The following is a 12,761-nucleotide window of genomic DNA, read 5'->3' as shown; positions in this document are numbered from 1 at the left end:
GATTGAGTGGTAGTTGATGAGGAAGGGGTTACAGGGGTAGGGGCAACAAACTGAAGGATTGGATCAAAGATGGAATATTGGGAAATGACAGACAAACTGGAAGGTACAGACACAAGGGAAGGTAGCGACACATTTGACAACAAAGACATATTGCTAGGTGAGGGTGGAGGTGGTGGGTCTAATTTTGGCAGGGTTTTTTGCCTCCAGGTCTTCGTCCTGGTGGTAATTTTTTTTGTCCTATGTTTTCTTGGCCGAGTGGGAGTGGTGGCCTCTGTAGCAGTCTTCTGGCATGCTGCTGGACTGGGTAGCGTGGTGGATGCTGCTCGCTGCTGAACTTGGGATCGTGGTGGATGCTGTTGGCTGCAGGGATGATGAAGTTGGCAGCGTGGTGGATCTCTGAAATGGAGGAGGTGGTGGCGGAGGATAGTTCGGTGCTGTGGGAGTTGTAAAGTATATGTTCGGCTGCTGGTAATATAATAATAATAAATTTTATTTCTATAGCGCCGACATATTCATATATAGCGCCATATATAGCAACATATAGCGCCGTAATATCCTCTGGCCTGTGGATTGTAGCTTTGGGACTGCTGCTGCTGCAGTGTGTGGCTGTAAGCAGCCTGGCAGGCCTGCATGACGTTGAGCTGGAATTGAGGCATAAGGTTTTCCGATTTTTCGACACTTCTCGCTCTATTGCCAAAAAAAAAAATGTTGCGACGGTCTCTCAGGGTGAGCTTCTAGGTGGTCAAGACCTCCTGTATAAGTGTGGTCACATGGTTGAACCCACTCTTCTGTCACCAAGCACCTTAATCCCATCCTGGAAGACCGAGCTTATGTGCATAAACTCGGGCACGAGTGTCCTCTCCCAGGCCCTCTGCCGCTGACAAGAAGACCCAACAAAAGCAGCGGCAGAGGGCTGGGAGAGGGGAAAACCTGACGGACCAGTGGCAGCCTGTTCCTCAGCCTTTGAGGCCTGACATGTTGCTACATCGCTGTTGGATGATTGGGACTGTGTCTGTTCATTGTCTGGTTGATAAGGGGCTGCTTCAACAGGGGATGATCCAGGTTGTTTTGTGCTGCACCAGGTCCTTTTATGAAAATAAAAGAAAAACAGTACTAAAAAAATAATAAAAGGTTAAATAATAGTAAGACAACACAAACGATACTCCCGTTTGCTGAGCAAGCGCAGGCCTTAGAAAAGCAAGGTTACGGTGGTATTTGTATTTTCTTATTATCCTTTGAGCAGCACCGCTTTTAACCTGGTTCTCCTGTCTCATGTCCTTGTTGAAGCGATCCTTCAACGAAAGCCAACGGACTCTTATTCTCTTCACTGTGAAGGGGGAAAAAAAGGAAAAAATTGTAAAACAATGCACCTACAGTACATTTACAGTTTCAATGGCGCGTCACACCACATTGCAATACTTACCAAAATCATTTCTGGTACGTGGCGTGGCACTTTCCCAATCATGCAACAGCGATCTGGCCACTTCTTCCCAGTGTCGTCGAATCAGAACAGTGTCGGAGTGCTGACGTTCACGGGTGTCCCACATTGGTACTCGCTCTTGCACAAGGTTAATGAGTTGATCGTTGTCAATGTCCTGTTTGGCTTCTTCCCATTGTGGAACCTAAAGATCAAATAAAACAAAACAATTTTAAGTAAAACTGAAAAAAAATTCAATTACAACTCTGATGGAAAGATACTTACACCCCGTCTTTCCTCCTGAAACACATGAGCTCGACGACCCTTGTAAGAATCATTTCCACTCGACTGCTCCTGCTCTTCATCAGTGGAAGGTACCTGTAAAGAAATTACATGATATAACAGGTATAGTATTGCCAGTCACTACATACCAATCAGTATAGCAAATGTGATTACCTAATCTTTGTCATGTCTACCCTGGGAAGAAGTCAGTTCTTCACTTGAGGACATGGTTGAAGAGCAGGCAGCAGTCAAGGGAAACACTACAGAAAAAAAAAATAACAAAAATTAAAGTTGTTAAGAGCCAAACACAATGTAGCTCCAAAAAAACAATGGCCACCAATACTTACATTACAGGCAGTAGTCCAACAGCACAGTAGTCAGCACAGAACAGGGACAGACAGCAGCACCAGGACAGATGCCAGCACCAGGAGAGACAGCAGCACCAGGACAGATGCCAGCACCAGGAGACAACCAGTCTAAAAGGAACAGAAAAAAAATTAGTACAAAGTACAGACTGCAGTGAGAGAGACATTTTCAAAGGTTCTATACTTACATAGCCAGTGTTGTTCTCAGATCCAGAGTCTTTAAAGTAATGGCCTTGCAGTTTCCACACGTCCTTTTACATACAGCTTTGTTTTGAGGGTGGATGGAACCATTTCCTGGACCTGCTCATTCTGAAGTACGCATGCATATTGGACGCATGTTCTTGCGTACCAATGCGTTCCCATAGACAGTAATGCGTTTTTTTGATGCACTCATCTGCATGCTTGCGCATATTTCATGGATTTTTGACGACACAAAAATGCAACATGTTGCTTTAGCCCCACCCCGACCGCACACCGCAAAACGACGCATGCGTATGCAAAAGCATGCATATGCAGGTCCCTGCGTACACCATGTTAAATATAAGTACACATGACACATGAGGATTTATGCGGATAAAACGCTGCGCACACAGATGCAAATATGAAACCGGCCTTATAAGGGTTAAAAGTTGACCAGTGATTTCTCATTTCTCCTACAAAATTTTGAAAACCATTTTTTTAGCGACATCACATATGAAGTGAAAAAACTGCACCCATAACGGTGTGTAAATCACATAAGAAAAGTTTATTAACCCTTCAGGTTCTTCACAGTAATTAATGGAATGTCGATGGAAAAAATGAACATTTTTCACAAAAAATTTAAATGTTCTTTAGACCCAATTTTTATTTTCACAAACGTAGAGGAAAAATGGACCCCAAAATTTGTTGTGCAATTTCTCCTGAGTATGCAGATACCCCATATGTGGGAGAAAACTACTGTTTGGGCGCATGGTAGGCCTCAGAAAAGATGGAGTGATGTTTTGCAACACAGATTTTGATGGAAAGATGTGCAGGTGTCATGTGGCGTTTGGAGAGACCCTGATGTGCCTAAACAGTGGAAACACCCCACAAGTGACCCCATTTTGGAAACTAGACCCATCAAGGAATTTATCTAGATGTGTGGTGAGCACTTTGAACCTACAGGTACTTCACAGAAGTTAATAAAGTTGAACCGTGAAAATAGAAAAATCACATTTTTCCCATAAAAATGTCCTTTTAGCCCCAATTTTTTTATTTTCACAAGGTTAACAGGGGAAAATGGATCCCTAAATTTGCTGTGCAATTTCTCCTAAGTACACCATTAACCCATATGCCTGAAAACTACTTTTTAGGCAAAGTGCAATGCTCAGAAGGAAAGACGCGCCATGTTCAGTTTTTGCTGGACTGATTTGAGGGTTTATGTCACATTGGGAGAGCCCCTGAAGTGCCAGAATTGGAGAACCCCCCCATAAGTGACCCCATTTTACAAGACACACCTCCCACTGAATTAAATTAATCTGTGGGTGAAGTGATCATATTGACACCACAGGGGTGTCATAACATTTTATACCATTGAACAGTGAAGAAAAAATAATTACATTTTTACCATAAAAATTTTGTTTTAGTATTGCTCATCCATACGGCGAGACTCAGGAGGGACGGAGCGCTATTTTCCTTCTGGAGTGCAGATTTTTCGAGAATTCTTTGCGGACTCCATATACAGAGACACTAAGTGCCAGAATAGCAGAATGACCCTAAAGTAACCACTTTTTGGTAATTATACCCCTTTTGGAATTTATCTACAGGTATAGGGACGGTTTTGACTCCATGGGTATTTTCCAGAAACAAGCAGCTGTGGATGTTGCTTAGTGAAAATTGAAAACTGCCATTGTGGCGCTCGTACGTTGCAGTTACCAGAATGTGGTAGTGCCCAGCTCATGCTTCTGTAGACACACAACTGTAAAGTAGGTGGGCTGTCATCACTACAGAAATGCCAAACATGTGGACGCTAAATGTGGTTTAGACACACTGTGGTGATCAGTAAGGAGGGGGCATTTGGATTTGGGAGTGCAGAATTTGCTGTCGTTCTTTTGGGAGGCAAGAAGCCAGAGCCTTTGTGCTACCAGCAACATGGAAGCCACCTAGATTTCCATTTGTGGATTGATTTGAAGGTTTTGTAGGGAACATTTTCCATAACATTTGGGATCACATTTATCCGGCTCTCTGCACTGAGCACTTACACTTTACATCTAAAACTCTTAGTGACAGGATTCAGATGAAACCTCCAAGTTATTCACTATAATGCAGCAGCAGAGTTACTCTGGACTCCGTTTGGAGATGTCCTTTTCAGAAGTGCACAAAACTGTGGTTGACTGCGCTTTTATGTACGCCTATAAAGATAGTTACTGCCGGATCATAGAAAGCCACACCGCATCCATAGTGTCTCCATCTGCCTCATTATAGGTAATCATCCAACAGAGGTTCCATCTGAATCACATATTTCAGAGATTTAAAAGTAAATCCCGGTGTAAGCGCTCAGCATAGAGTGCAGAATAAATATAAGTCAAGCCTTACTGCGATCTTTGGGAGGCAGAAATAACAAATCAACAGCAGGTGAAGAATTGGTTTTATTTTTCTAATGCTGTTCATCATGTGGTATAAGTGATTAGGTGACTTTTTTCTTTGGGTAAGTGCGAGTACAGCGATACCAGATGTGGAGACACAGGGGTCAGCGGGTGCCGAAGATGATGTAAAATTAGTTTCACACTTCCGCTGACTCGTCAGGATAAGAGCAGCTGTGACTTCAGAGCTTCCAGGGATGCTTACCCTACCTGTGTAATACAAAGGAGCAACAAGACTAGGAAGCTGACAATTCATTGAGGCACAAGGCCAGGTGACCAGAGGGTCACATCCTGGCTTCTCCGAACATCTCCATGGAGCCAAGTGACCGATTGGTGCCAATTCTGGCTTTCCCAAACGTATCCATGGGGCTCTGGTGATTGGTGGGTCCAAATCCTGACTACCCAAACATATCTATGGTACAGTGATGGTCAATGGAGCAGATCTTTAGCCTTTCAGCTGGGGCCATGGTCCCCTAAGCTGGCATCCTGTTAAATGTCAAATCTGTTTCCTTCGTGATGGAGCCATGATCTGGCAGCTATCCTGTAGAGTGTTCCTGAAAGATCGCTTTTTATTGCAAAAACTGCATTGCCATATTTTGAGAGCTATAATTTTTCCACAGTTTTGCTGACGGTCATGTGAGGGCTTGTTTTTTTGCAGGACAAGTTGACGTTTACTGGTATAATTTTTGGACACATGACATTTTGTGATCGCTTTATATTCCAATTTTTGGGAGGCAGAATGAACAAAAAAAGTGATTCATATCCACATTGCAAAAGTACAGAAGGAATGGCTCTCACCGGGCAAAGAAGTCAAGGCTTTATTATAAAAGCATATTTAATGATCGTTTCGCGCAGAGCAAGCGCTTCCACAGGTCACGTTACCCGTGGAAGCGCTTGCTCTGCGCGAAACGATCGTCGTTACTTCTTTGCAGCACCCGTTCTCCCGTTAAATATGCTTTTATAATAAAGCCTTGAATTCTTTGCCCGGTGAGTGCCATTCCTTCTGTACTTTTGCAATGTGGATTTGCTTTTTTCTATGAATGTGCACCTAAGGGTTAGCAGTTAATTGCCGGCTACATCTCTATCACACATATCTAAGGCAGTTTGAAGGTTATGACTTTTGTGATGGTGCTCGCCTTTCAATTCTGGAAAGTGATTCATATATTTGTTTTTTTATACTATTTTGCATGTAGTAAAATTGATAAGGCAGTTTTATTCTTCAGGTCAGTACGATTACAGCGATACCTCATTTATATTCTTTTATGCTTTAGTGCTTTAACACAAAATTTATTTTATTCTAAAAAGAATCGCTTTATGAGAGCTATAACTTTTTTATTTTTCTCCAGACTGACCCGTATGGCGGCTTGTTTTTTGCAAGACAAGAATACGTTTTCAGCTGTACAATTTTTATGTATATTGTTTTTATTTTAGCGCGTATTTTTCCACTTTTTGTTCAGCAATATGATGATAAAGCATAGTTTTTTGCCTTGTTTTTTTTCGTTTGCTTGTTTTTACGGTTTTCATTGAAGGGGACAGTGGGACAGTTTTATAGGTCAGGTGGTTCAAGAAGGGGCGATACCAAATAAGTGTACTTTTTATTTTAATTTAAACAAAAATAAATGTTTCGGAATTGACAATTAGTTAATTTGCGCCCTTTGAAATACTTGCCTCTTCCTACACAGACAATAGGAGATATTCCTTCTAGTACAGACCATTTGCTATCCCCCCCTGTAAGCTGAGAATCCAGGAGCTAAGGTGCCAGGATTGACACAAACCTCCAGCAAAAGCCCCTTTGTTCTTACAATACTGGTATATCCAGTTTCACCCTTTTGTCAGCTAAATGTAACTCTCCTGCCTTATTGATTTCCCTTATTATTTATTTCCTTCACACTCTACATGAGATTTTAGATGAGAAAGAAGATATTCCCAGGAATAACATTTCCCACATTCTGAACATAAAAAATGATTTCTACCCTGTATGAGTTCTCTGATGTGCAGCAAGCTTTGATCTCGAACTATAACATTTCCCACATTCTGGACATGAATATGGCTTCTCTCCTGTGTGACTTCGCTGATGAATAAGGATACTTGCTTTCTGGATGAAACATTTCCCACATTCTGGACATGAATACGGCTTCTCTTCTGTGTGGATTCTTTGATGTTTAACAAGATCTGATCTCTGGGTAAAACATTTCCCACATTCTGAACATGAATATGGCTTCTCCCCTGTGTGACTTCTGTAATGTCTAAGCAATTTTGACTTCTCGTTAAAACATTTCCCACATTCTAAACATGATAATGGCTTTTCTCCTGTGTGAGTTCTATGATGTTTGACAAGACATGATTTCTTTGTAATACATTTCCCACATTCAGGACATGAATATGACTTCTCTCCTGTGTGAATTCTCTGATGATTGAGAAGACTTGATTTATGAATATAACATTTCCCACATTCTGAACATGGATATGGCTTCTCTCCTGTGTGACTTCTCTCATGTCTAAGCAATAGAGATTTATGTTTAAAATATTTCCCACATTCTGAACAGGAAAATGGCTTCTTCTTTATAGGAATTATTTGACGTTCAACATCACTTTTGCGGCTTTCATTTTGCTTAACAGTGATGAATCCAAATAGGTGACTGATTGAAAAGGCTCCGATGACTGATTTTTGCTCTGAAGGGCTGGAGGTATAGCTGGAATAATGGCATGCTTTTCATAGGTATCTGGTTTGACACCACAGTCATCTGCCAAGCATAAAACGGATTTTATTATTTTTCAGTATCAATGTCTTATATTTTATATCATTTCTATATACATAATTATATACAACTCAAAGTATAGTGAAACTATGACCTAAGACAGTGGTGAGCCACCTGTTCACAAATCCCATGGTACTGAACCTCTAAAGTACAATCGACATAATACACAAATGCAGTAAAGTTTGAAGCAATAAAGGGAGGATTAAAAATAAGCTTTATTACATTACAATCTATAGCAACAGATAAAAAGATACACCATAAAAACATGTAAGATTCTTAAAGGGGTATTCCCATCTCTGATCAACTATCCCAATATGTAGTAGGTGTAATAATAATATTAGGAAATATGTAGTATAGTTCTTCTGACTCTGTGTTGCTCACCCCATGTGCAGAGCATTGCATTAGCTTAGGTATCCATGGTTACTACCACCGATATAGTGACTGTTAGTTGCTAGTGGTTATAACCATGGATACCTAAGCTACTGCAATGCCCTGGACATGGGGTAAGCGACAGAGAATCAGGAAAACTATACCACATTTCTAATTTGAGGTATTTGCTATTATTACACCTACTATATTTTGGGATAGGATCTTGGAAATGAGAGTACCCCCTTAAGGCCTCCTTTACACGCCAGTGTGTCCAGTACGTGTGGTGAAAGTTTTCATACGTACCGGAGACACTTAGACCCATTAAAGTGAATGGATCTGCGCATACGTCAGTGTGTTTCCACGGACCGTGTGTCTTTGGGCAAGCCACACTGACATGACTGTTTGTTAGCAGCAGAACGGGCCATAAAAAGTCTCGCACACGTGCACACTAATGACACATGGATGACATCCGTGTGTCATCAGCGACACGTACCTGCACTTGGGAATCAGCGGTACTGTTCATGCTGATCCCCAGCTCCAGGTTTTAAAATCAGCTCACATCATTGTACCCTGCTCTGTCTGTGATCAGCCCAAGCAGGGGACAATATTGAGAGTTGTATTCAGCCTCCACTGTCTACATAATTTTAGTCTAAGTATAAAATAAAAAAAAAAAAGAAAAAAGAAAAAATCACATTATACTCACCTTGACACCTAATCCAGTGAAGCCATTGTCCCTTGTAAAGAAACAAAAATGAAGAAAAAAAAAAAAAAAAAAAGGGGAAACTTTCCTTTCCTCCACTAAACGTTCCCTGTCTCGCATAGATTATATTTTTGGATCCAGCAGCCTGGCAATATGGGTGGATGATATTGAACATGTCTGAAATCCCCCTACTGCCCATAGTCCGGTCATTCTTAAACTTAAATACGGACCATTGAACAATAGGATAACATGGAAATTGAACCCTTTTTGGCTGAAGTTGATGAAATCGCCCGATAGAACGATAGATCAGTAACGTTGCTTCATCTCATCCCACCCTGAACCCCGGAATATTAACTTATTTTGGGACACTCTTAAGGCATATCTGAGGTGTTATTTATCCTCTACGATCTCTTACATTGAACGAGTGACATTGGGAGAGGATGAGATGGAGCGACGTCTGAAAGATTCGGAGGCTGCCTACATATCTGACCAGACTAACAGCAATAGGGTGGAGTGGTTGACTGCTCAAAGGTTATATACTCAACACATTGACACTAAAACCAAACGTAAACTATTTTTTGCCCGACAATCTTATTTTGAGCTGAGGAATCAGGCAAGTAAATGTTTGGCTTACTTAGTACGTCAACACAATACAACTAATACAATATTATAGATTCGCAACTTGGATGGTACTTTGGTTTCTTCAACTAAGGAAATACTGAAATGCTTTTATGATTATTATAGTTCCTTGTACAATTCTAAGACTGGTGTTGATAGCCGGGGGTGTATAAACTGTCAGATATAGGGTTTCCCACATTAAGTTCTTCCCAACGGGCCTTCATGGATGCTGAGTTTACTCTGGAAGAGATAGAGGATGCCATGGATGGCCTCTGGGAAAGCCCCTGGACTGGATTTCCTGTCGAATTGTATAGGAAATACCAGGAGATCTTGGCGCCCCTTTTGTTGACGGTATTTCGGTGGATTTGGGAGGGGGGATCCATGCCGGAATCCTTCTATGAGACTAATATAATAGTTCTTAAAAAGGAGGGGAAGGACCCTTTAGATTGTGGATCTTATCAGCCCATATCATTAGTAAATGTGGATTATAAGATTTTTACGAAAATTTTGGCCACCATTTTGAACTCAGTCATATTAGACCTCATACACTCTGACCAAACCGGCTTTATGCCTGGTAAGAGTACCTCCATCAATATTAGACAAGTCCAGTCGGTGGTCCAATATAGCTCCCTGGTGCCGGACAATGAATGGGCATTGGCATCGCTTGATGCGGCCAAGGCCTTTGATTCTCTTGAGTGGCCTTTTCTCCGTGCATGTTTGCAGAGATATGGATTTGGTGATAGATTCCAAAAATGGGTCAGTATATTATACATGAAGCCTAAGGCCCGGCTCATTGTACATAGTTCCATATCTGAGCCCTTTTCACTACACAGGGGAACTCATCAGGGGTGTCCCCTTTCCCCGGCCCTTTTTGCTCTTGCGATTGAGGCACTAGCAGTTCGCATAAGATCTTCCCCTAATATTGCTGGTATAGAAATAGCGGGTCGGACAGACACTATAGGCGTATATGCTGACGATATGGTGATATTTATGGACAAAGTGGAGGAAACCCTGACAAGAGTGATCACTACTAGAAGTAAATTCAGTAAATATTCTGGCCTATGTATAAATTGGGAGAAGTCTGCTTTGATGCCTCTTTCCCATACCCCAATGCCACGACTTGAGACTCTCTCCTCATTACTCATTGTATCCAGTTTTAAATATCTGGGTGTCCATATTTCTCAAGGCAGTATGTTTGATTTGCAATTTAACATACATCCACTGTTGGATATGGTCAAAGCCAAATTCACGATCTGGGGTAAACTTCCACTGTCTGTAGCCGGACGTATTAATTTAATTAAAATGATATTACTCCCCAAGCTCAGCTATACTCTCCAACACAGTGCTGTAGTGGTGCCCAGATCCTTTTTTGCAAACCTGAATTCCCAGATTACGTCTTTTATATGGGGGAAAACCAGGCCCAAACTTAAACAATCCACTCTGCAGAGACCTAAAGGGGGGGGCAGCGTAACCAGATTTCTTTCTGTATTATCTGGCTGGACAGGCCAAAGCTATAAGTAAGTGGATGCCCGGTGGTCACCTCCCTAATTCTGAAGATCATCTGCTACATGCCGCACAAACTAGTTGCCCGCTTGGATTTTTGGAAATGAGGAAAATAAATGTCCCTCGGCTGTTACCCCTGCTATGGAAGCAGATTAAAAGGGTGATTGGATCTGAGGAAATTATAGCTGAAATGCCCCTATGGAATAATGGTTACCTTCCAGCATTACTTGAACACCCATCTGCCGACTTCTGGACTCAATACAATGTTTTTACGATAGGTGATCTATATGATCGTTGAACTCTGATATCTTTTGAACATTTACAGGTGAAATGCAATGTTCCGAGATCCCAGTTCTTCCGTTATTTACAACTAAGGTCAGCCTTTCAATCGCACATGAGGTGTGTAGGTGTAGACAATGCTATCTCGTCTTTACCCTTGATAGGAATCCTTAAATCACAGGGTCCCAAGGGTCTCATCTCCTCTCTGTATACATACATGCTGTCAGTAGGGACAGAATCCACCATAGACTCCGTTAAGAAGAAATGGGAAAGGCTCATCCCAGATATACGGGGAGAGGAGTGGGAAGAAATCATGGATTCACCAATCAGGGTATCTCCGTCTGATAACAGGATGATACAATTATATATTATAAGCCAATCATATTTGACTTCAACTCAACTCTTGGGCCGATACCAATTATCGGAATGTTTGAGATGCCATTCAATAGATGCAGACTTTAGCCATATGATCTGGTACTGTCCTATCGTTGCACAATATTGGAAGGAGGTGACATCATTATTAACATCTCTGGTACAAGTTCCTGCTCCCTGTAACAACCCTGCTGGCATCACTGCATGGCCTCCCATCCCCCGCGCACCAACTTACTTTCTCCTTCAAACCATGCTATGCAATCTGTCTGTTGCCAGCCCTGAGCTCCATGTGCTATGCCTCTTGTTTTCCTGCTTGCTCTCCATGTTTCCTGACTGTGCGTATAGGGGGGCAGCGCCTGAACTCTCTGGTTCTTATGCAGTCTGGGTGCACCTGGGTAATCTGTCCCTGACCAACCACCTGGAGCCCTTGACTATTTAGTTTCGCCACTCCCACTGAAACATTGCCTGAGCAATGTCTATACTCAGTTAGTATCTCGCTGCTGAGGAAGCCAGGCCCTGTTCTGTGTGTCTCCTTCTCTGGAGGATTACTCTAGTCTTGCTTTGTACCCTGTCTGCCTGCCAGGAGGCTGAATATCCTGGTCCTTGTGTCTTTGTCCCTGTGCCTCTGTCTGAACTCAGTCTTACCTCTGTCTGTCAGTCTCCTTGTTTGTGGTTCCTTCCCTGCCGTGTCTTTCCTTGTGTCCTCTTTATCTGTGCATCTGCACGCTCGCAGCTCTGTCTGCATGGCTCCCTAGCCGCTCTGTCTGCACAGCTCCCTAGCTGCTCCGCCTGCTCTGCACTCCTGCGGCTCCGCCTGCTCCGCACTCCTGCGGCTATGCCTGCTCCGCACCTCCTGTGTGAACAGGCCCAAACCTGTTCCTTCATACTCCATTCCTTCCTGCCTATATCCATACCTGTACCTCCTGTGTGAACAGGTCCAGATCCTGTTCCAGCATACACCACTCCCTCCTGCCTACACCTCCTGTGTGAACAGGCCCAAACCTGTTACTTCATATTCCATTCCTTCTTGCCTAGATCCATACCTGTACCTCCTGTGTGAACAGGTCCAGATCCTGTTCCAGCATACACCACTCCCTCCTGCCTACACCTCCTGTGTGAACAGGCCCAAACCTGTTCCTTCATATTCCATTCCTTCTTGCCTAGATCCATACCTGTACCTCCTGTGTGAACAGGTCCAGATCCTGTTCCAGCATACACCACTCCCTCCTGCCTACACCTGCTGTGTGAACAAGTCCCTACCTGCTCCTTCTCATACCACGTCAATCTGTCCTGTGTCTCCAAGCCGTGCCCGCCTGTCCTGTGTCTCCAAGCCGTGCCCGCCTGTCCTGTGTCTCCAAGCCGTGCCCGCCTGTCCTGTGTCTCCAAGCCGTGCCCGCCTATCCTGTGTCTCCAAGCCGTGCCCGCCTATCCTGTGTCTCCAAGCCGTGCCTGTCATGTCCACCTGCCTGCCTGTCTATAGCCTCTGTCAAGGTGTCC

General features: G+C 43.0%; 1 protein-coding gene and 1 pseudogene across 1 annotated transcript; both read right to left on the bottom strand.

Moving 5' to 3' along the window:
• The window catches only part of LOC141094359 (uncharacterized), a 108,667-nt pseudogene that overhangs the window by 81,855 nt on the left and 14,051 nt on the right, over positions 1-12,761 (bottom strand).
• On the bottom strand, positions 6,247-7,377 carry LOC141093944 (uncharacterized; the record flags this gene model as incomplete). The annotated part of the gene is made up of 1 exon (XM_073579623.1): positions 6,247-7,377. A coding segment is annotated over one exon (744 nt), but the record flags the coding sequence as incomplete, so codon positions are not given.

The sequence above is a fragment of the Dendrobates tinctorius genome, unplaced genomic scaffold, assembly GCF_039654945.1.
Source record: "Dendrobates tinctorius isolate UK_male_01 unplaced genomic scaffold, ASM3965494v1 ptg000063l, whole genome shotgun sequence".
Lineage (NCBI taxonomy): Eukaryota > Metazoa > Chordata > Amphibia > Anura > Dendrobatidae > Dendrobates > Dendrobates tinctorius.
Note: the sequence above shows the minus strand (reverse complement) of the source record. Positions and strands in the feature narration are given on the sequence as shown.